We start from the raw sequence: 24,279 nt of genomic DNA, 5'->3' as shown, positions 1-24,279 counted from the left end.
TTGACTAATTCTTTCTGGAAAGGTTTGTGTGGTAAATTTTGGAATACTTGTATTTGTGGATGTATATTTATTTTCCTCTGCCTCTTGCATTCCAATCTGATGTGGCATAAAATTCTATTTTTCGAATTACTTGCCAGGCAGCATCCAGTCTTGTTGATAATAAGTATTCGGACACTGTAGTTCTCATTCATCCCACTTGGAACTTCTTGGTCTTGTTTAAAATGAAGACAAGTCTTTTTACATGTCATTTTTTCATTCATTCATCAGATAAATACATGCCGGTCACCTCTATGTGTGAGCCACTCTTCTAGAGGCTGGAGCTGCAGAAATGAAATTTTTTTTTTTTTAGTGTGGTAATTTTTAAAATTATTATTATTATACTTTCAGTTTTAGGAATTTTAAGGTCATTAATTTCATGGAGCTTGCATTTTACTATGAAGTACAGATACAATAAACGTACAGTGGATTCTTGTCATTTGTGGTAGTTACATTCCATAAAGTCACCTCAAGCACTGAATTAGTTGATATTGGACTGTTGCTCTTAGGGGAAGTAGAAGGCGAGGATTCTGTAAGGCTCTGGTTTTCATCAGCTGATCAATACATAACCTTGCTTTATGGGGTTTTCTATTTAAAGACATCTTACTTAATATATATTGTTGATTCATTACTACTGAAGTCATAGCTGACAGCACTATAACTCATGCCTGAAAGAAGCTTATGTAACACATTTGTTTTCTCTGTAACGCACATTGCAGCCTTCTTGCACTTAGGAACGCTAGCCAACACTTCAGCACTATACTGGGGACCATTTTAAAGAGCAAAATCACAAACCAAAAGCACAAAAATCTGAAAAACACGACACTAAATAGGCCATGAAAGGGAAACTTCTTTACAATACGAGAGCTGGAACAAGAAGGCAGAATGACATTTTGTTCAACCTCAGCTGGGTGTTTAAATCTGCCACTGTGGTGTAGATTTGTCTATAGTTTCCTGTAATATTGTCAATTTTTACTTTATATATTTTGGGGCCATGTTATTAGATGCATACAAATGAAGGATTGTTAAACATTGTTTATGAGTCAAAACTTTCAGTAATGAACTGAGCTACTTTATTTTAGTAAACACTTTTACCTTAGAGTCTATCTTTATTATTAATGCACTGATAATTTTCCTTTATTAAATATTTGTTCCCTTACACATAACCTTTCTGTATTCTTATATTTTAGATGTGTCTTTTATAAACAACATGTGATTAGATGAAAACAAATACATATGGATTTTTTTTGTTTTTTAATTGGACGTATTTAAAATTTACATCTACTTTTTATTGTTATTTTTATTTTCTTACCCATTGTATGCTTAATTTTTTGCCAGCTATTTGGGTGTATTGTGCTTTATCATTTCTGTTGTAGAAGTTATATATAATTGATCCTTGAATAATGTGAGGGTTGGGGGTGCCAATCCCTGCACAGTTGAAAATTCATGTGTAGCTTTCAACTTTCCAAAAATTTAACTACAATAGCTTATTGTTGACTGGAAGCATTACTGATAAACAGTCAATTAACACATATTTTATATGTTAGATGTATTATGTACTGTATTCTTTTTTTTTTTTTGAGACGGAGTCTTGCTCTGTCACCCAGGCTGGAGTGCAGTGGCGCAATCTCGGCTCACTGCAAGCTCCGCCTCCCGGGTTCACGCCATTCTCCTGCCTCAGTCTCCCGAGTAGCTGGGACTACAGCCCCCCGCCACCACGCCCGGCTAATTTTTCGTACTTTTTAGTACAGATGGGGTTTCACCATGTTAGCCAGGGTGGTGTCCATCTCCTGACCTCGTGATCTGCCTGCCTTGGCCTCCCAACGTGCTGGGATTACAGGCATGAGCCACCGCGCCCAGCCTTATGTACTGTATTCTTACAATGAAGTAAGCTAGAAAAAAGAAAATGGTATTAAGAAGATTATAAGGAAGAGAAAATATATTTACTATTAACTAAGTGGAAGTAGACAATCATAAAGATCTTCACTTTGTTGTCTTTTATTTATTTATTTTTTTGAGATGGAGTCTTGCTCTGTCACCCAGGCTGGAGTGCAGTGGCGCAATCTCGGCTCACTGCAAGCTCCGCCTCCCGGGTTCACGCCATTCTCCTGCCTCAGCCTCCCGAGTAGCTGGGACTACAGGCGCCCGCCACCATGCCCGGCTAATTTTTTGTATTTTTAGTAGAGACGGGGTTTCACCGTGTTAGCCAGGACGGGCTTAATCTCCTGACCTCGTGATCCACCCGCCTCGGCCTCCCAAAGTGCTGGGATTACAGGCTTGAGCCACCACACCGGGCCTGTTGTCTTTATACTGATTAAGCTGAGGCAGAGGAAGAAGAGGGGTGGGTTTTGCTGTTACAGGGGTGGCAGAGGTGGAAGAAAATCTGTAAATAAGTAGATTTTCTGAACCCATGAAGTTCAAACCCGTGTTATTCAAGGTTCAACAGTATGTTTTTCTTATTCCTGTGGCAGTTTCCCTAGAATATGCATCTTTAACTTATCGATATCTAATATACATTAATACCTTTATACTCCTCCAGGAAAATACAGTGACTTCAGAATCCTTTGATTCCATTTACCCCTTCTTGACTTGCGCTTTTACTTTGATAGATCCTTAGCTTTTAAAGTCCAAACTAAATTTTCATTTTATGTAATATACCTTAAATTTTACCCATATATTTATCTCTTTTTAATTTGCTTTTCTTTTTTTCCTCACATGTCAGACACTTATATCTGGAATCATTTTACCCTCTGCCTAAATTGTATCCTATAGAATTTCTTTTAAGAGGAGGGGTAGAAGGTCTGCAGTTGGTGAAAACTCTGGTTTTTCTTAGTTTCAAAATGTCTTCATATTATTTCATTCTTGAGGGAATATTTTATCTGAGTATAATATATTGGCAGATGTTTTAACACAGTAATGATGTTCCATTATTTTCTGGCATTCATTATTGCTGTTGAGAAGTAAGTCTTAAATGTAAAGACTTTGAAGTGAATAACATTTTCTGCTTCTCCTAAACCTGGCTGGTTTTAAGTTTTTCATTTGCATTTCCTATAGTTTCACTATGATTTATCTAGGTGTATATTTCTTTTTATTTATCACATATTGAAATCCTTTGAGTTTGTAGTTGACATCTTTCATTAGCTATGGAAAATTTTTAGTAATCTCTATCCATTCTCTATTTCATTTTCTGGGACTTTAATCACATGTATTAGTTACCTTTTTTCTCTTGTGCTTGGTATTGGACTCTGGACAATTTTTTCTAACCTATATCATAGGTGAGGTCCACGAATTCTCTCTTTAGTTGTGTATAATATACTGTTAAACTTGTTTTTTATATGATTCTTCTTAGTATTTCTATTTTTCTGTAAATCTGTTATGTTATGGTGTTTTGTTTCTTTGTGTAACTGTCTGTCTTTAAATGTTTGCTTATCATTGTATTTAAAACATGATTTTAAGGAAACATTTGAGACTTAGAATGGCATCATGGCGTTTTCTTCCTCCAAAGGACATTTTTGTTAGAACCTGAGGTCTTTACCATTCAGAGACAGCTTTAATCTAAAGTTGAGGCTTGAGTTTCTCTGACTACCCTCGTGATAGAGCCCAGACTAAAAGTCTACATAAAAGTTGATTCCTTCCACCCACTTTTAATCTGAGGGTGTACCCCTGTGGTATTCCAGTTTATATATAATTGGGCTGTATTATCAGGCTCCACATCTCAGGTAGATTCTGGGCTTTGATTTTTGTCACCCTTGCCCCAAGAAATTGCCAAATCTGCAACTCAGAGTTGTAGTTGTTTTGGCAAACATTCTGAGAACAAAGCATCTTTGAATAGTAGGCTTTCCTTTTCTGGTACCTTGTCTTTTCTCAGATTTTGGCTCATCTTTTCATCTTGTTAGCCCTCTGATGTTTTGACCATTGTTTTTCAAATTATATGTAGCTCTCAGCTGTCCTCAGCAAAGTTCCTAATGTTACATAATCAGAAGCAGAAGTCATTATTGACTTTTAAGGAAACTGTTTCCATTTCTGTTTGCATCCCAGCTTCTGTTGCATGCATACCAATTTCAACAATATCCTTGGGGTAGAGTAGGATGATTTTTTTTTCCATTGGATATCATATAAGCAACACTGTAAGTGCCCTCTCAAGACACCTTAGTTTGGGCATTATTTTGACAGTTTCCAAGGCTCCAGCATATATGTTTTTTTAAAATAAGCAACCATTGATTGTTAATAAGTTCCACAGTTTTGATATCTGTGAAGCATGGTACTAAGGTTTTTGTCTTTATTGTCGTTAAAAGCATTCTTTTAAATATGTAATATCTGCTATTCCATCATATTTCAGTATCTTGTGTAAGCATATAACAAAATGGTTTGAATATCCCTGGTATACCATGTAGTTTGTTTTTAAAGAATAATGATGAAAGTGACCAAGTATCTTTCTATTATGTCCGGTAATTATCTTACCATACATTGTGCTATCACTACTTTCTGAAAATATAGCTTGAGAGGATTTTTAGCAAAAACTCAATGCTTGGTGATTCTTAAGTTACTCATAGCCTTCTCCATCGTCAGTAATAATTACATAATATTTTTAAAATCTGACTTTTTATTCAATAAATATTTTTAAAATTTGTAATGTTAGTGTTCGAGACCTAACAATTTAAAAAAGCAAAGTAGTAGTATGATTTAATTAATCATTAATCTACCCGGCTGTCAAATTTAGGTCTTCTAGGTTTCTGCATATCCAAACCACTGATTACAAGATAGAGAAGTAGCACATTTAATAATAACCTTAATCATCATGGCCGTTTACTCTTATAACAATAAATATATCTACATACTTAACTGGTAGAATTCAAAGTATAAAGCACTTAGGGCAAATTTCATTCCAGTACATTTAGGATGATTGCTTGTATTTAAAAATGAATATTCATGTCTTGACAAGAAAACTAGATAATATGTCTTGTTCATAACCCTGATATTAATATGCTACATAAATTCAATGTTAACCTATGAGATCATAGGATCGTTGGTCACTCCTAAGATTAAAGATGTCAGAAATAATATGGAAGTAACCATTTTGCTAAATGCCAACACTGAAGCCAAATTGCAAGTTTTGGCCAAATACTAATGCTATAGCTGGACTTTGATGCATCTCTGGTAAGTGTTTTCTAGAATTATACTACTTTCATATATTTTCTCTTTGGTTCTTATGTTAATAATGTTGTACTATGAAGTAACAGTCATCATAGGATTTTAAAAAATATTCCAAAACATAATTTAAAATTGTTATCTTTTTATCACAGAGTGTTCAAGCAAGCAGACTTTTAACTGATAAATTTTCATATAAAAGCAGCGTCATTACTTTACATCAACATAGCAGAACAAATTTTTGGGTATGTACAATTTTTGTTCTTAATTAGGATTGTTTACTATATCTGCCTACAGTCCAGATATTAATTATGGTAATCTCAGAAATTATTTCTTGGGGCTGGGCATGGTGGCTCATGCCTGTAATCCTGGCATTTTGGGAGTCTGAGGTGGGCAGATCACTTGAGGCCAGGAGTTCCAGACAAGCCTGGCCAATATGGTGAAACCCCATCTCTAGTAAAAAAACAAAAAAATTAGCTGGATGTGGTGGCATGTGCCTGTATCTCAGCTACTTAGGAGGCTGAGGTGGGAGGATGGCTTGAGCCCAGGAGATCGAGGGCAACAGGAGGAGACTGTCTCAAAAAAATTTTTTTTTTTCTTGGCACTTCCTCATTTTGGAAAATGGCTCAGACCATTCAGTGCTATCTTTGCTGAAGATACATTTCTACTTTCTCAAATATGCTGTTTTTATGACTGTTAGATGTTATTCACTAATCAATAGCAGGATATTTGTTGTGAGTTTTTCTAACACTTCTAGGTTTTTTACTCATTCTTGCGTAGGTCTTCAATATCAAAGGAATGTGTTTGTGAATCTTTGACTAAATGGAGAAACTGTTTGTGGCCATGAAGCAGAGTAAGACTGATTGCTTTAAACGGTGATCAGATGCATAGTCATGACTTTTAGTATAACTAACTACAGTGTATCCAATGACCTGACCTTTATGGGGTACAATTAGGACATGGTTTTATTTTTCTCTCACTAGTGCCTAATATAGTCTTTTTTTTTTTTTTTTTTTTGAGACAACATCTCACTGCGTCTACCAGGCTGGAGTACAGTGGTAAAATCATGGCTTACTGCAGCCTGGACCTCCTGGGCTCAAGTGATTCTCCCACCTCAGCCTCTTGGGTATCTGGGACTACAAGTGCGCACCACTATACACAGCTAGTATTTTTTTATTTTTTATTTTTTTAGAAATGGGGCCTCACTATGTTGCCCAGACTGGTCTCAAAACTCCTAGGCTTAAGTGATCCTCCTGCCTCGGCCTCCCAAACTGTTGGGATTGCAGGTGTAAGCCACTAGATCTGGCCTAGATATTTCTTTATTGCTGTTTGCATCATATTATGCTTAAGGACATGGAACATGCCGTTTTCTTTGTACTTTGCACTCTAGTTTAGTAGAGCTTTCCAACTCTTAATATAATAACACCAGTCTGGGTGTTATTACAGTAAGTGGTAACACTTGCGTGGTTTCCTGAACTAAAAGGTTGAGATTGCTCATGATTAGAGGTGACTGTCCAGGGGCTCCCACTAATGCAGCCCCAGGGTTAAGGGGATTCATGGCTCAGCATATCTGTCACACATTCACATACACCAGTGCCACCTATACCAGCTGGGTAGCTTTGCACTATACTACCTTGTACACAGCAGGTACTTGGCGTTTGTTATATCAAGTTGAATTTTAAAAAAACAAGATAGTTTTTATTATTATATACTTTTCTACGTTAATTGATAGATTTTAAGTTCTCTTCCTCTATATAACGTCAGTGACTTCAAACTCAGTATCTGTATTTTAATTAGTATTTCTGAATTTCATTAATTTACCTAAACAGTTATTAGCCAAGTGTTATATATTTTAGCTTATCAAATAGTATTTGTGGCTAATGTATATTTTTCATGTGATTATTTCACAGTGTTTCTTACCAAGAAAATCTGCATCATTTGAAAGTATCCAAAAATGGTTTAGTGCACAACCTACACAACTAAGGGTATTATAATTTTACAGTTTTTACTCTCTAGAAGAAACATTTGTATTCCTAGGAATAATAATCACCTTTTTTTTTAAAGCATATACTTCTATACTATATTCTCTAATTACGTATTGAGTTTTGTATAGTTTCTTGAGATGGGGGAGTACAGTAAGTTGCAGATGATCAATATCTCTATTGTACTTTAGTACATATCTTAAAGTACGTAACTGGCCTGTATGAAATTATTATGTTTGAAATTTGGGCCAAAATTCACTATAAAGAAATACATCTCTATAACAAATTATTTATTAGCAAATGCAATGCATTTAACTTACTGATGATGGCTCAATAGGCAGGAAATGCTATATCAAAGGATTTAAAGTAATTTATCTTGTGTAAGTAATGAATATTAGAGTTTCAAGTATTAATGCATAATTATTAAAATTATATAATTATTAATGTTAGAATATTAAATAATAGTATTATTAAAAATTAAGCTGATTCTCTAATGATTAGATAAAATAAATACTGTAATAGGTTGGGATTATGTTACTTCCTATTATAAGTATTGAATTGAAAGTTATTATGGAGAATATTTGAATGGTATTGTGTAGAAATTCAGTGTTATTAAAGCGCTTTTGAAAGAAAACTCAAATTGATTTTTACGGAATAAGGCATTTTAACAGCTTTTGCCCGTTCTACCAGTTTTTTTTGCATTAAATATAAAAGTACAGCAGTTAATTTATTTGGATATGTAGAGAGCATTCTCTTTCAATTAAAATATAGAAAATCATAATACATATCTAATTTATAGTGCTGTTTACATATACTTAATGAAATGTCATATGACCAACCAAATTATTGTACTTTGCTTGAACTAACCCACTATTAACTTTATCAGTTGACTTTTGAATAATTTTAAGAATACTGATTTTTAAACTTTTAAATTAAGTGACCAAACCATATTAATAATAATTGTAACAGAATTAATTAATTTTGAATGCATAGCACCTAAATTGATTTTACAGTTTTTCTACCTCTTTGCTTGCTTACTAAGCGAGTAAAATCTTCTGTAGACTTGAGGAAGGAGGAGATCATAGCTCCTTTGGAAATCAAGAATGATATGCAAAGCAGTATAAAAGAGGTTATGTTTCAGAAAGCAAAGGAATTGGAACGTCAGCTCCAGCTCACTAAGCAAAATAAAACTGAGGAGCCCAACTATGTGAAAGAAAATATAGATGACATCTTTGATAACATGTGCGAAAAACACAGTTTGAGAAATCGCTCTTTGAATCTCGTTGAAGCATCTAAAAAAGCTGGCATTAGTTACATTGTTTATCCCAAGAAACGGAAGAAAAGATTGAAACAACAAAAACTTATATTCGTGTATGAAGAGTTATCCAAGCCTCCAAAATCTCTTGAAAGGTCTTGTTTAAGTGATTTTTTTTTATAGTTTAAGAAATATATTGTGGTTTTGACCTTAATTTTATAATCTCACCCCATGAAGTTATTATTTTGTTCTGCACTGAAAACATGAACCTTTCACTTTTTGAAAGACAAATCTCTGGCTGGGCGCCAGATCACACCTGTAATCCCAGCACTTTGGGAGGTGGAGGCGGGTGCATCATCTGAAGTCAGGAGTTCAAGACCAGCCTGGCCAACATGGTGAAACCCCTCTCTACTAAAAATACAAAAATTAGCTGGAGCTGGGCATGGTGATGGGTGCCTGTAGTCCCAGCTACTCAGGAGGCTGAGAAGAGGTTGAACCCGGGAGGTGGAGGTTGCAGTGAGCCGAGATCAGGCCACTGCACTCCAGCATGGATGACAGAGTGAAACTCCGTCTTAAAAAAAAAAAAAAAAAAAAAACAGAAAGACAAACCCTCATTTAAAAATATATGGATATTTCATAGTATAAGTATGTGAATGATTCAAATGATAATTTAAATAGGGGACTGATTTAAGGACATGAGGTAAGACTAAATCAATTTGATGGCTAACTGAAATCTTCAAGAAAGTAAAAAACCCAAATAAGTTATTTGAAATGATTTAGTAACAAAAAACAACTCCTGCTCCACACAAATTCTGCTCATTCAAAATAGATATTTAAGTATTTTTAAATTTTACATTATTGAACTGAGTTATAAATCTAGATAATTTTGGGCCCGATGCAGTGACTCACCCTTGTAATCCCAGCACTTTGGGAGGCTGAGGCGGACAGATCACGAGGTCAGGAGATCGAGACTATCGTGGCTAACACGGTGAAACCCTGTCTCTACTAAAAATACAAAAAATTAGCTGGTCATGGTTGTGCGCGCCTGTAGTCCCAGCTACTTGGGAGGCTCAGGCAGGAGAATTGCTTGAACCTGTGAGGCGGACGTTGCAGTGAGCTGAGATCATACCACTGCACTCCAGCCTGAGTGACAGAGTGAGACTCCATCTCTAAAAAAAAAAAAAAACGGCCAGACGCGATGGCTCACAACTGTAATCCCAGCACTTTGGGAGGCCGAGGTGGGCAGGTCACGAGGTCAGGAGATCTAGACCATTGTGGCTAACTCAGTGAAACCCCATCTCTACTAAAAATACAAAAAAATTAGCCAGGCGTGGTGGCGGGCGCCTGTAGTCCCAGCTATTCGGGAGGCTGAGGCAGGAGAATGGCGTGAACCCGGGAGGCGGAGCTTGCAGTGAGCCAAGATTGTGCCACTGCACTCCGGCCTGGGCAACAGAGCGAGACTCTGTCTCAAAAAAAGAAAAAAAAGTTAATATTTTTTTTTAATATTGTAAGCTCTTATTTAGGAATCAACACAGAAATATTTTTTTCCTTACTTGGAAGTAATAGTAGCCAGTATATTTAAAATTATGTAGGGACCTAAAATAATAACCACTGAAATTCCAAATGTGTTCATTAGTAAGTATTCAGGACATAACTTTCTTATAACAAAATTATTGTGCAAAACAGTTTCCAAAAAGCTCTGAGGTTTCTTTTTAGATATCCCCAGACATCACAGAATTCATTAAGCTTGTGTCCTTTTGAAAAGTAAAGACTTTCCTGATGGTTAAGAGAATAAAAAAAATTGTTCACTTTATAGTTATAAAGACTTCCTGTCTGCAAAAGAGTTAATTATTTCTTGAAATGGTGACTTACTGTCCTTGAGAAGACTGGGGCATAGTACTTCATACGTGTGAGTGAACTTCATAAGAGTGGAACAGAGGCCACCCATAATGGAGAATGCCATTCAAGTGTCGTGTTCTCTGTATACTACTTATGCTTCAGTTGCACCTGCAAGAAATATAGTATCTGGAGTTTTTTTTGTTAGTTCATCTGTAGGAGACTTCAAGTAGGTTTTCTAAGTTGATAAATGTTTTAGATCAGAACCAGAAGTTTGCTTATACATTTTCGATACATTTACTGATTTTAAAGTGTTATGAATCTTCACCATCCCAGAAAGGGTAATACACACAGCACCATTTTGGCCACAGCCTAAATGACTTCTATCTAAAAAAAGGATATAAACTGATCAAATGCTGCTTCTGTGGGATGTGGTCTTCTTATTGACCTTTTATCATTCTGAATATAAAGTTTTAACATTTAAAAAGATTTCTTTGCCTTCTAATAGCTGACTTTGAAATTTGTATGTGCTGCCAATGGGTGTAACAGGAACCATAGGATGAACCTTTTGGTGGAGGCAGTAAAACAAACTGTGGCAGTATTTGTCTAAGACAATATGTTAGTACAGCTTTCCTACCTTTAAAAAAAAAATATTACTTTAAACTAATTTACCCCATATAATGTAGATACGAATTGTTAGTTCAAAACTAATGACTGTGGAGCAACTTGAAAAATAATTTTGTTCCTATAGTTTGAGACTTTTTTCCCACTATTTTTTTTTTTTTGAGACGGAGTCTTGCTCTGTTGCCCAGGCTGGAGTGCAGTAGCACCTCGGCTCACTGCAACCTCTATCTCCCAGGTTCAAGTGATTCCCATGCCTTAGCCTCCCAAGTAGCTGGGATTATAGGCATGTGCCACCACACCTGGCTAATTTTTCATATTTTTAGTAGAGACAGGGTTTTGCCACGTTGGCCAGGCTGGTCTCGAACTCCTGACCTCAGGTGATCCACCCACCTCAGCCTCCCAAAGTGCTGGGATTACAGTCATGAGGCACCACGCCTGGCCTTTTCTCACTAATCTTAATTTGATAATTCACAGATTTACTTCTTACCATTTTATGTCCAACCATAAAGGTTATTTACTCACACCCATTCTTGGCTGGCCTCCCTTAATGGTGGGAAGCAGACTGCATATGTTCTTATACATCAAGTCAAATTATGGCTGTGGAAAGTCACTCTTGCAGAAGGCCACTGGAGCCACCTCACCCAGATTCATGCATTTCCTTTTATCTCCTTAGCCCTGTTACTTCCCTCCTCAGCTAGGTCATGGCAGGTTGCCAAAGTTTGCAATAACTTTGCAGCTTCATTGTTTCTCTAGAAGTTTCCCTCTGCTTTGGTCTCTGAGCTCAGTGTTGACAGAGCAGCCTGAGGGAGTAGAGGAGACCTTCCTCAGTAGCTGGCTGACCCACAGTGAGCTCTTCCTATCGATGAATAGTGGCTGCCTTCACTCCCTTGTACCCACTGCCTTACCTCCTATGTGGGCTTTTGTGAATTGCTAGCCTCTTGATCTCTGCCAACATTCAGTCTTCCGGGACTGAGTAACATTCTTCATCTGAGATCCAGGCTGCCAGCCTGTTCGCCAATGGCGTTCCTATCCCTCTGAATGCATCTTCTTGTGCCCCTTTCTAGAATAATTGTCCTTAGTCTTAACTCACTTGACCTGCTCCTGCAAGTGACCCTGTGGTCTCAGACCTGGTTTTCTTGGCCCATCTTGTGCTGCTGCATTCCTCAGAGAAGCAGAATTTATTTTCCCCCAAGCAGGAGTTGTTATATTTTCCTTAGTTGTTTTACCCTTCCACTTTTTGTTTTTTTGAGACATGGTTTCATTTCCATTGCCGAGACTGGAGTGCAATGGTGTGATCTTGGCTCACTGCAACCTCTGCCTCCTGGGCTCAAGGGATTCTCCCACTTCATCGTCTCAAGTAGCTAGGCCTACAGGTGGATGCCACCAAGTGTGGCTAATTTTTGTATTTTTTTTTGGTAGAGACATGGTTTCGCCATGTTGCCCAGGCTGGTCTTGAACTTCTGGTCTCAAGCAATCCACCCACCTTGGGCTCCCAAAGTGCTGAGATTACAGGCATGAACCACTGCGCTTGGCCATCAGGCCTATTTTGACTTTCATTTATCACTCTGCTTCTCTAAGAGCTGGCAGCAGTGACGTTCTAGGAGCAAGAACTCTGGATCAGGAATTTGTATACATCCATATCCCAACCTTCAATCACTAGATCCCCAGTGACTAGGCTACTTAATTTCCTTGAATATTTGTTTCCCCATCTAGAAGATGAATAGCCCATCCACATGATTTCTGAAGTAATGTCCAGCTCAAATATCCCTTGATTTCGGTAGTAAAATCGTCCTTATTTTCATACCAACGATATATTGAGCAAAACGTTCGAACTGTTCAAAATTTCTGTTTCCTTAAATTGTCTTACATCTCATCTCAGATTAACTGCATGTGTACATATTCCAACCCAAAGGCTTGACTTTCTCAGACTGGAGTGATAGCTAGCAGGTTAATTTACTCTGGTTCCTCCAAGTGAAAAACCATGAACCATATTCATGGCTATGAAAACATGATTTAAACTGGCAGTACAGGAAGAAATATTTACCTTTTGGGGTAGATGTAAACAGCCAATCCCCTCTTTTATCATGTTCCTTTTCTTTGTATTATTTAATTTCAGTGATCTGGGACTATAATTCTTCCTCATAAAAGTTCATCCACTGTCCGCATTTCCTTTCCTTTTTACATCCTTCTAGAAAGTTACATAGCAAGATCTTGTTTCCTTAAAAATATTTTACGTATTTTATTAATATTTGATAGTAAAAATAATACATGCTCATTGTAAAAACTTAGAAAATACAGCAGTGCTACCATTGAGAAATAAGTCACAATTAACATATTTTTGGATGTTTATGTGGGAATATATTTTAACAAAGCTGTATGTATATGCATGTATGTGTGTATAATGGTGCTTGTATATCTGTAAAGAAACCTTGAAACTATATACATCAAACTATGGCAGTGATTATTTCTGGAATAATGAGAAAGGATTGGTGGGTGGTTCAGGAGTTAGTCTGGGATATGTATAGCTTCAAACTTAGATTTAGAGGATCCCCTCATTCAACTCTGTTATCTGGAACTTCCTCCTCATTCTTGCCTCTTTAGTATCCTTTCTGCAATTTCTCTGCCTAGTAAAATTTCAGAGTACTGATCACAATTTTAGATGATACAGAAAAGTCAGGATATCGAAAGAGTGAAGCTCTGAGTAGGCAAATGTGTATGGGACATAGAACACAAGTGATACAACTGAACTCCCAGGGAAGAAGTGTTGTGCATTATATGAAGAAAGCATCTTCCTTCCCTGGGAATGTATATTTTGTTTAAGAAAATGAGGTAAGTATTCAAGTCAGATAGCTCCTATATTTTCAATGAAGGCAAAGTTTATCAGCTTAAAGTGAAGAGTTGGAGGGACTATAGTTAAATGCGATTTCTCTTATTAAATCATGGCACATAGTAGGAATTCAGCAACAATTTGATGAATGAATGAGTTCAGCCATTCGTTTCTGCAACATACATTTATTGAGCACTACTCAGCAGTACTACATTAGACAAGGAGCATAGGGCAAGGAACAAGATTGGCAAACTCCGTGTCCTCATAGAGCTTATATCGTAGTGGGAGAGAGTGGAGAGGTAAACAAATAACATTAGGAAGTGACAAATGTAATGAAGAAAATAAAGCAGTGTAACAAAGGTTACTATTTTAGACAGAGTGGTCAGAAGCCTCTATAAGGTAGTGATATTTGAGCGTAGAACTGAATGGAATGAGGGAGTGAGGTGTTTGAATATCTGAAGTGGTCGTAACAAGTGCAAAGGCCTTGAGTTGGAGACATGCTTGTTGCTTTTGAGGGACAGCATAGAAGTCAGTGTGGCTGGAACAGAGTGAGTGCAGGGTGGAAAGAAGCGAGGTTGAGGAAGTGGTCAGAGATAATACCACGTGGTGCCTTGTAGGCCAGAGTAAATTTGAAATTATTCTTAAGAGTGCCAAGAGATCACTGTGGACTTGAGAATGGGGTAGTGATGTTTACAGGTTATGGCAAAGACTTTGGATTCTTAATAGAAAAGGAAACACTGGGAGCTGGGAGCAGTGAGTTGATATGATCTAGTGTATGTTCCAGAAGGTTCACTCTGGTTACTTGTGAAAAATAGATTGTAGTGGAGCAGGGAGACCAGTTAGAAGCTATTGAAATAATCCAGGTGAGAAATAGTTTCTTGGTTTGGGGTGACAGCAACCAAAGTAGTGGAAAGTGGTTAGATTCTAGATAGATTTTAGAACTAGGGACAACAGGATTTGCTTATGGGTTGGATATGGGATACACACACACACACACACACACACACATACACATATATATACACGTACACACATATATATATACGTACATATATATATGTGTGTGTGTGTGTATGTGTGTGTGTGTGTATATGGAGAGAGTTGTCCCTGCCATGTAAATGTAAACTTCATCAGATTCTCCTAAACTAGGGGAATGGAAAAGAAAGCATGTCAGGTCAACAGCTGCAAACCAGGTGCCAGGAGGTGTGTTCATTGCTTCAGTAAATATACCACATCTGGAACTACAGCTGTAATTGTTATCACCACCTGATTAAATTTGTGATAACTTATAGTCACTTTCTACAAGCTATCTTGGTTTTGCACTGGTGAAACAGGAAAGTAAAATGGAGATATGGTGGGAATTGCCACCTATATCCTTCAAGTCTCTGATGGTGCCACTAATGTGTAATTTCCCTGGAATCTGGTATTGCTTTTTGTTTACTATCTTGGTGGATAGTGGTGTGAGATGGGATGAGGGCAGTTTCTAAGATTTCCACTTTGCCCTTACTACCATTATTTTCCTCAGTCTACAGTTTATTCAGTTATTACATGTGTTTACTCCCACTATACATTCTGGGACTAGGGAAATTATCAAAAAATGGGTCCATGTCTTACCAGATCCACTGTTAAATGGTCTCAGGCTAAGATTCTATCACTTGACTTTCGTAATTCTTTAATTTGATTGATAGACGTCAGTGGGATTTGTAGTGGGTATCTGTGGATTAGCATAAGGTCAGAGCCAGTATGTAATTACCCCTGGAAGGTTTGAGTATTCCCCTTTCTCATACCTTTAGAAGATTTCAGGGAAAATTCACTGTGTATACCTAAGCCACATTGCAGGATTCTTCCTCAGTGGGACTTTGCCCAACCTTCCTGTTAAGAGGGTTTTGGACTATGAACTGGCTGGGGTCTGAGAGCTGGGTAAAAGATTGTAAACCCCCACTATAGCTGGTTAGGTTTGTACCAGAAGACCTATAAGTTTTCCCCTATGTAAGCCAAAGAACACCCAAACAAGCTGCCTATTTATCTCATCTCTAAGCACCTTTAGTTGTTTAGCTATTGCCACGGATCCTTGAGAGTTAAAATTCTGTTACTACTATTCTGTCTCTATTGCTTATTGTGGTCATTGTATCTACCATATCTGTAGTGGTAAACGGAACTTTACCACTCCAGGGTTCTATTATTCCCATTGGAATCAGTGAAACAAATTTCTTTGCTCCCGTTCGCCCACTTTCATTCTTTTCCAGTTCTGAGGTCAGCACCCACAAGGCTTTTCAAGGGTATTGTGCCCCCTCACTTGTGCATTCTCTGGTCTTTCCAAGGGTTAGGACTTGACTAAGCACATTCTATATTGCAGACAAATTCCTGTTTCCTGAACCTTAGAACTCATTCCTCTATAGCAATGGCTCTTATAGTGTAATTCATGCATGAGTATTACCTGGGAACTTGTTAGAGGTGCAAGTTCTAGAACTCCACCCTAGGTCTACGGAATAAGAGACCTTGAGGGTGGAGCCTCAAAATCTGTATTTTTAAGAAGGCTTTGGGTAATTCTGATGCATGCTGAAGTTTGAGAACCCTTCACTTTGAGCACTCCTGGGTATTCTAGCTAAGGCTGTGTGTGGTGAGGCCAGCAGCCACCAACCCAAGGTCACCACCATGGAGGAGGTATGTGGGAGGCTGAGGGACTGTAATGGCTGTGGCTCCATGAGAGGGTTTGGGAGTCACAGCTGAGTGATTTCAGGGCGTTCTTGAGGTAGGTGCATTACAGCATATAAGGCAATGTCACAGTGTAGTCATTGAAAGAAACTTATGCAGGAGAGGACTGAGAGTCTCAGATGGGGGATCTGACAATTCCTCAGCCAGTCTCCTCAGTAAAGGGAAGATAAGTGGAATTTGGAGATTTAAAATTCTCACTCTCATTCATATCTCCTTGCATGTTAACATCCCATATTTCAGTTTTCTGCTTCTTGCCTACTAGCTTCATTACCTTGATGCACAAAGTTTAGAGGGTACTTAATAGGTACTGCAACTACTCTTTGGTCTGAAAGAAGTAGTCAACTGAACACACAATCTTTATAATAAGTATTGTCCTAATGACTTAAAGCTCCTTGATCTCCCAATGCCTTGTCTTCCATCTGAACATCATTCCCTGCTAACACTGGTGATATTTGACAAATTTTTATACCACCACATGCCATGGATTACCCATGTCCTGTTTCAACCTGGCAGGGAAGTTATCCTAGAATCCTTTATGTGTGTGTGTGTTTCCTGAGTCCATATCTGGTACTAATTACTTTGTCAGTGAAGATCCCAATCATAAACACCACTCAGCTTAGGATAATATTGGGAGGTTATGATAAAGGAGAAATTTACAAAAATGTCAAAGTACAAGGAAACCAGAAATGATAATGCAGTATCCTGGGGTTAAAAATGTAAAGCCATTTTCTACTCCTAAGTTTGAGAGGACAAAAAGAGGGAGTGATGACTAGAAGCTGAAAGAAAAGAGTTGTATGGAAATGGCTTTCTTGAAAGCAGTAGTGATCTTTGTTCAAGGATCCTAGGTAGTTTGAGGAGACCCTTCCTGAGGAAGCCAGAGGAATAAACACTTTGACTTCACTCTCCTCTTTCCCTCTGTTGGGGTTCCTAATTGGATGAACTTTATGAGAAGACAGAGACCAAGGGATCCTAAGGCTATAGTCTGTGCAGATCAGTTTCCTGGGACAGGGAGCAAGATGGAGAAGGGTAGAGATGAATATGGAGGTGCAAACAAAACATATCTGGCACAGAAGACCTTTCTAAAGTGACATTTGGTCAGAAATACGAATGGAGAAGGAGCCAGCCAGTCAGAAGGGCTGAAAAGGGCAATGGCCTTGAGGCTTGCTCAAGGATGATATGGCTGGAAAATAGGGAATGAGGGGGAGAGTAGTGGTGTCGAATATTTATGCTGGCACTTGATCATGTGGGGTCTTATGGACAATGGTGAAGAGCTTGATTTGCATACTAGGGGAAGCTCTTGGAGGAGTGATGTGATCTTATTTACATTTGTAAAACTAAAAACAAAACCTATGCCTGGCTGCCATGCAGAGAATGAATTAGACAAAGGGCAAAAGTAGAAGCAGGGAATTAAGAAATTATTCTGCTCTAAGAAGAATAGATGATGGTGGCTTGAACTAGAATGTGGAAAGGAATAGATAATTTATGAAAGTAAGGAAAGGGAAGGAAACTAACTTCTCTTACTTTTGCTCGCCTAGTGTTCAGCACTAGGTATTTCTCGTAGTACATACTAAGTAAATATGAAGTGATAGGGTAATTTTTTTTATTCCAATACACTGAGTTTATTGTAATTTCCCATGGCTAGTACAGTACCAGCCCTATGGCACAAGTTACTCAATGAAGACTATATTGCAAAGGAAGAATTTGAGAAGGCTAATCCTAGACTTGTAGCATTTGAAAGCATATTAGGTATTATTTAATTTGATAGCCTACTAGGAGGAGGGTAAAACTGGGATGTTCAGTTGATAGTCTGGGGTGTAGTCAACTCCTGTCTTCTTCCCACTGCCTCAAGTTCATGTCCTCTTTAACCTCTTGCATGGCATTTTTTTTGTCACGTTATGTTTACTTCCTTAATTCTCCATTGTAATTCCTCTGGCGGCTGGTATTGTAGAGGATGTAAATTAAACTTGAAAGGCACATTGACCTCATTTTTTTAGTACTGTAAGCAGGCTACATCTTTAAAAACAGTCTTTTGCTTTCATAAACTTGAGGGAGATTCTTCATACAGTGTTACCATTTTATTAAATGAAAAGGAGAACTTGCGCATAAAATTAGCATGTAATTTTGTTTTGATAACAAATAGTAGTTTTGTGTGTGGCTGAGTTGATTTACTGATTAGAAAGATGATTGTATTTCTGTAATTAAAAAAATCACTCTTTTAAAAACTAGATCAGCATCTCATGGAATACTTCCGGAACAGAAGAAATATTTGTTCAAAGTTCCATTATATGAACGTCAAATACGGTGTCCCAGTTTACCTTCGTATTTAAATTTTGAAAAATTCGTCCAAGCTAACGGAGGAATTCCAGAAAATATTGATCCTCGGACATGGGCTCTTGATAGGCTCATTGAGTACAAAGATGCGAGCACACCTGTAAAAGAGAAAGATGATAAAATATCCGTTCCTAAAGACCCACCTGAAAGAGTGAAAGAACCACCAAAACTAAAATTAAATGATTATGTGGAGTCTGATCTTCCACAAGAGGTCATTAAATATTATGAATCTGAAGTGAAGATTTTGACTGAAGAAATAAATGATAAGACAAAATATCCTGCATTTGCATATTGTAGGCGTGGAGCTATTTATAGGAAATTGGGAAAGTTGCAGAGTGCCGTGAATGATCTACAGAGAGTAAGTTTTATTTAACCAAAATAGTAACAGTCACCATTTACACTTGCTTTTAATTGTATAGTAATTTTTGCTGAAATTTTGAACAATGAATGTTTATAGTATAGAATGTGGAATTATTATAACAGTATAATTATTTGCATTTTCAAATAATATTAAAAACATGATTTTTGTTTGTCAGGTTGGGAGGTTTTATTTTATGTTATGTACATACAAAGCCACTGGGATCAATTGTGTTTTAAAAATTTATTTGATAGGATATCCTTCTTTAACAAATCAACTTTAACTGAATTTTTACATATATTTTCTAGGTAATGCTCTTGGAACCATTGTTTCTCAATGCCTATTGGCACCGACATTTAATTTATCTTTTCCAAGGCAAAATTAATGAAGCTTTGGATGACTTGAATTATATACATAAATATAATAAAAATAATACAGGTGGGTTGTCTGTAGAGACAGTTATATTACCTACATTTTGACCTCAGCCTTTGTCATTTATTGGTACTATAAGGGTACATAAATCAGTAGATATATGTCCTGAAAATGACTTTCCTCAATTAAATTTTTTTACTCCTGTTATTGTAAATCCGGGGCTCATACAATCCCAGAGTGTTTTTAAAATACTTACCATGGGTTGAAAGGTTATTGTCCTTGATATATATTGCAGTAAGTTGGTTCCTTACTGCTCATCTCACAACAAAAGAATATGAATTTAAAATAGTTAGTTATAGAAGTAATTTACAAATCTCTCTTTGATTTGTGTGATTTGATCACATCTCTCTGAGTTAGAGTTATTGTGTGCCTAGGAGTACTTGGTTGTATGAAATCTATATCTTTGCTCTTATGTACTATCCTCCAACCAACTTGAAGCACTAGACATGGAACTTTCTAGGAATGTGAAAATGTGATATTCACCTTTGTATCCCCAGCACCTACAACATACCCATGAAATAAAACATGAGCTTAATAAATGATTTTTGACCTATGTTGATCTCTGCTAAAAGTCCGTTAAGTTTTGTGTCATCACAACCTAACTTTTTACTATGATGACTAAAGGATTATGAAAAAACATTTTAGACATGTGGAAAGGTAAAAGGTAATTTTTGTTACTTCAAATTGAAAGTACCTTTAACCACAAAGGAGCATTTATCCAGCCTTTGAGAACAAATTTGGCATTGTCACAATAAAAATTAAATGAAATGGGCCCAGGCACAGTGGGTCACACCTGTAATCCCAGCACTTTGGGAGGCTGAGGTGTGCGGATGACATGAGCCCAGGAGTTCGAGACCAGCCTGGGCAAAATGGTGAACCCCTGTGTCTATAAAAAAAAATACAAAAATTAGCTGGGTGTGGTGGCATGCATCTGTAGTCCCAGCTATTTAGGAGGCTGATGTGAGCCATGATTGAGCCCTCGAGGTCGAGGCTGCAGTGAGCCATGATTGTGCCACTGCACTCCAGCCTTGGTGACAGAAGGAGATCCTGCCTAAAAAAGAAAATAAAATAGAATAAAATAAGATAAACTAATAGTTAAGAAAGTGTAATAGAGAAAAATTATTTTGACTACATTTTTTGGAGGGAGAGGGATTAATCTTTTAAAGTTTTCATAGTGAATGAAAGGATTATAACTCCAAATTTTATCTTTTTAATTTTCTTTAGAGGCATATTTGTCAAAGGCAGAAATTTACAGGGGAAAAAAAGACATAACTTTGGCAATTCTAAACTATACCCAGGCAATTAAATGCAGGCCCACAGATGCTGATATCTATTTCAGGAGGGGTGAGATGTATGAAATAGCAGACAAAGTACTGGCCATTGATGACTTTTCGAAAGTAAGTTTTATCACATGTAATTCTACCATTTATATAATTTAGATTGTGATATCCTCATGCAAATAGTACAGCAAGTTTTTGAAGGTCTTTTTGTATATATTATATAATCAAATTGATTTATTACAGGTTAGGAGCTAGAGTTTTCATTACTGGAATTAATATTAACACTATGTTAATTATTATTTTTTAAATGATGAATGAATGAATTTACATCCGAATTGGGTGTGGAGGCGTTGAGATAACCTGTAGGAGGGCCCAGCTTTTCCAGCTGCCTCCTCTGGAGCCATGCTACAGTGGTTAAAGAAGCCTTTGAAAATTGCTTCTTACCTTTAAACATTAAAGAAAAGTATTTTCTACTTTTTAACTCTTGAATAGCTGATTCTTTTCTGCAGGGAAACTATCTGCTCTCAAAGAAGCTGTGCTTACTGGTTCGTTCATACATTCATTCATTCATTCATTCATTCGCTCGCTTGAAAATATTTATTTACTAAGGCACTATTACAAATTATGATATTAAGGCATTGTTACCAATTATGGTAAGTACTATGAAGGAGATAAGGATGGTAGGAGAGTAACTTATGTTTAGGAGATATCAGAGAGTTGAGGAAATGAACTTTTTTTTTTTTTTTTTGAGGCGGTGTCTCGCTCTGTTGCCCAGGCTGGAGTGCAGTGGCGCGATCTCGGCTCACTGCAAGCTCTGCCTCCTGGGTTCACGCCATTCTCCTGCCTCAGCCTCCCAAGCAGCTGGGGCTACAGGCACCCGCCACCACGCCTGGCTAATTTTTTTGTATTTTTAGTAGAGTTGGGGTTTCACTGTGTTAGCCAGGATGGTCTCTATATCCTGACCTCGTGATCCGCCCACCTTGGCCTCCCAAAGTGATGGGATTACAGGCGTGAGCCACTGCGCCTGGCCAGGAAATGAACTTTTAACTGAACTGTAGTCAAGGCAAAATATTCCCCTGATTGCAGTACAATTCTAACTCTGATCTCCTGACTTTAAACTCCAAATTCTTATTCCTTACTGCAATTAAGAATTTAGAAGCAATTATTTAAATTATTTAAATTATTTAACTTTCCATGTTCCCAACTGCCCTATTTATGAATCCATGACCCACTTGACATTTTTCTGCTTGAGGAGAATATTATATATTTTGTTAACTTCTGGTCTAGAAATGACCAAAAAGCTCTTTTGAAGATGCTGAAATTGTTATATTATCTATTCTTTTCGTTTCCCCTATCCTGCACCAGTAGTTTAGAAATAGAGTAATGCAGTACATTGAGGTCAAACAAATTTTGAAATCTTTAGGATTTTTTTTTTTATTTTAAAAATATTTGGTCACCTCCTTTGTGCTTCAGTTCTTTTCTACTAACAATAGGTGAGGAGCTTTATAATTGACATATGATTTAGTCTGTTCCCTCTATTACTTTGTATGTCAGTGTAAAATGAATGAGCCTTGCCAATAATAATTCAATTCTCTTCCCCATTTTAATGGCTAGATTAATCTATGTTTTATGTGATTGAACCAGCCTTGATGTAGTCTAATATGTTACGTCTTTAATTAGGATAAAATGCTGAGATAGATCCAATGAACTCCGCTCTAGTTGAACAATTCACTTATGAATTTTTATCAGCAAAAATTTCAGTGGGCAGAAGCCTGGGCTTCCTGTATATGCCAGTTTTTTTTCTCTTAAAAAATACTCCCCCTCTGTATTTTTAGTAGAGACGAGGTTTCACCGTGGTCTCGATCTCCTGACCTCGTGATCCGCCCGCCTCGGCCTCCCAAAATGCTGGGATTACAAAGCGTGAGCCACCGCAGAAAATTAGCCGGGCATGGTGGCGGGCGCCTGTAGTCCCAGCTACTCGGAGAGGCTGAGGCAGGAGAATGGCGTGAACCCGGGAGGCGGAGCTTGCAGTGAGCCGAGATCGCGCCACTGCACTCCAGCCTGGGCGACAGAGCAAGACTCTATCTCAAAAAAAAAAAAAAAAAAAAAAAAAAATACTCCCTCTCTAGAATTTGATGATGGAAAAAATCTCCTAAAGATTTGTTCTTTAGCTACAACTCTGAAAATTTTGACATCTTCAGATGGTTTGCTTTTATTAACCCAAAGTTAAAAACATAGTTTTAGATCACTTACGTGATTATATACTTCATTTTTTTCATTTTGTGATGTTTATGTACCTCCCCCTGTCCCTATAGTGTATTTTTTATGATCCCAAAAGAACAGATGCATTAATGAAACGTGGGCTGTTTTATTATGAAAATGAAAACTGGTTTGCAGCCATAGAGGATTTTACAGCCTTGTTAAATATAGATCACCAAAATTCTCAAGCAAGGTAAGAATGATTTTAGATGTCGTTTTTTAAATTATTACTATTATTTGAAATACATTTTCAGAAGAGAAAATTGCTTGAAATATATCAGACAGCTCTTTAAAAACAGTGAATCAATTTTCAGTGCCATCAGTAAATGAAAAATCCTTGCCTACACCCTAATGGTGTGGGTAATTTAACAGGCGTAAATGCCAATTTAAAATGGTTTCATTTGCATTTCCTAAATACTAGTTACATTGTCAATTTCTAAAGCATTGTCTACCACCTTGCATCTCTTCTTCATATCCTTTGTACTTTGAGCACAGAAAACTATTCATAGTTTCTTGCAGTATCTTTTGTTTACTTATTTATAGAGATGGAGTCTCACGCTATCACCCTGTCTACGGTGCAGTGACACAGTCATGGCTCACTGCAGCCTCAACCTGCTGGGTTCCTGAGATCCTCCCACCTCTTCCTCACAAGTAGCTAAGACTACAAGGCTGTGCTGCCACAGCCAGTTAATTTTTCAATTTTTGTTTTTGTGGAAATGGGATCTTGCTTTGTTGCCTAGGTTGTTTCTGAACTCCTGGCTTCGAGGGATGTACTATCTTATTGTATTGTATATTAAACTTCGCACATTGTACAGTTTTCATTTGTACATAGTAGTTTTCATTTTGTTGCTTTTCTTTTAATCCAAATTTTGCTTTGAAGTGGTTTAAAATATGTATCTAATCATGTCTACTTATCTTTTCACTTGCAGTTTTTAATTTTAAATCATTTTTAAAAATATTATTTTATTTTACTTTAAGTTGTGGGATACATGTGCAGAATGTGCAGGTTTGTTAGATACACATGTGCCGTGGTGGTTTGCTGTACCCATCAACCTGTCATCTAGGTTTTAAGGCCTGCATGCATTAGGAATTTGTCCTGATGCCCTCCGTCCTCTTGCCCCCAACCCCCGACAGGCCCTGGTGTGTGATGTTCCCCTCCCTGTGTTCATGTGTTCTCATAGTTCAATTCCCACTTA

At 37.3% G+C, this 24,279-nt stretch overlaps 1 protein-coding gene across 5 annotated transcripts in view; it reads left to right on the top strand.

The window, feature by feature from the left end:
* TTC6 (tetratricopeptide repeat domain 6) overlaps positions 1 to 24,279 on the top strand; it is a 256,504-nt gene that overhangs the window by 140,275 nt on the left and 91,950 nt on the right. For all 5 annotated transcript variants that reach the window (XR_010122452.1, XM_063645902.1, XM_063645901.1 and 2 more), the window contains 7 exons: positions 5,340 to 5,429; positions 7,095 to 7,169; positions 8,209 to 8,576; positions 18,650 to 19,112; positions 19,421 to 19,550; positions 20,769 to 20,941; positions 23,140 to 23,276. Coding sequence is in view for 4 of the 5 variants with exons in the window: in XM_063645902.1 (XP_063501972.1) it covers positions 5,340 to 5,429; positions 7,095 to 7,169; positions 8,209 to 8,576; positions 18,650 to 19,112; positions 19,421 to 19,550; positions 20,769 to 20,941; positions 23,140 to 23,276 (1,436 nt within the window). In the remaining variant the exon portion in view is untranslated. The remainder of the gene's footprint in view (positions 1 to 5,339; positions 5,430 to 7,094; positions 7,170 to 8,208; positions 8,577 to 18,649; positions 19,113 to 19,420; positions 19,551 to 20,768; positions 20,942 to 23,139; positions 23,277 to 24,279) is intronic.

This window comes from Symphalangus syndactylus, chromosome 9, assembly GCF_028878055.3.
Source record: "Symphalangus syndactylus isolate Jambi chromosome 9, NHGRI_mSymSyn1-v2.1_pri, whole genome shotgun sequence".
In the NCBI taxonomy this organism is placed as follows: domain Eukaryota; kingdom Metazoa; phylum Chordata; class Mammalia; order Primates; family Hylobatidae; genus Symphalangus; species Symphalangus syndactylus.
The sequence above is the reverse complement of the archived record's forward strand: the minus strand, read 5'-3'. Positions and strand labels throughout refer to the sequence as shown.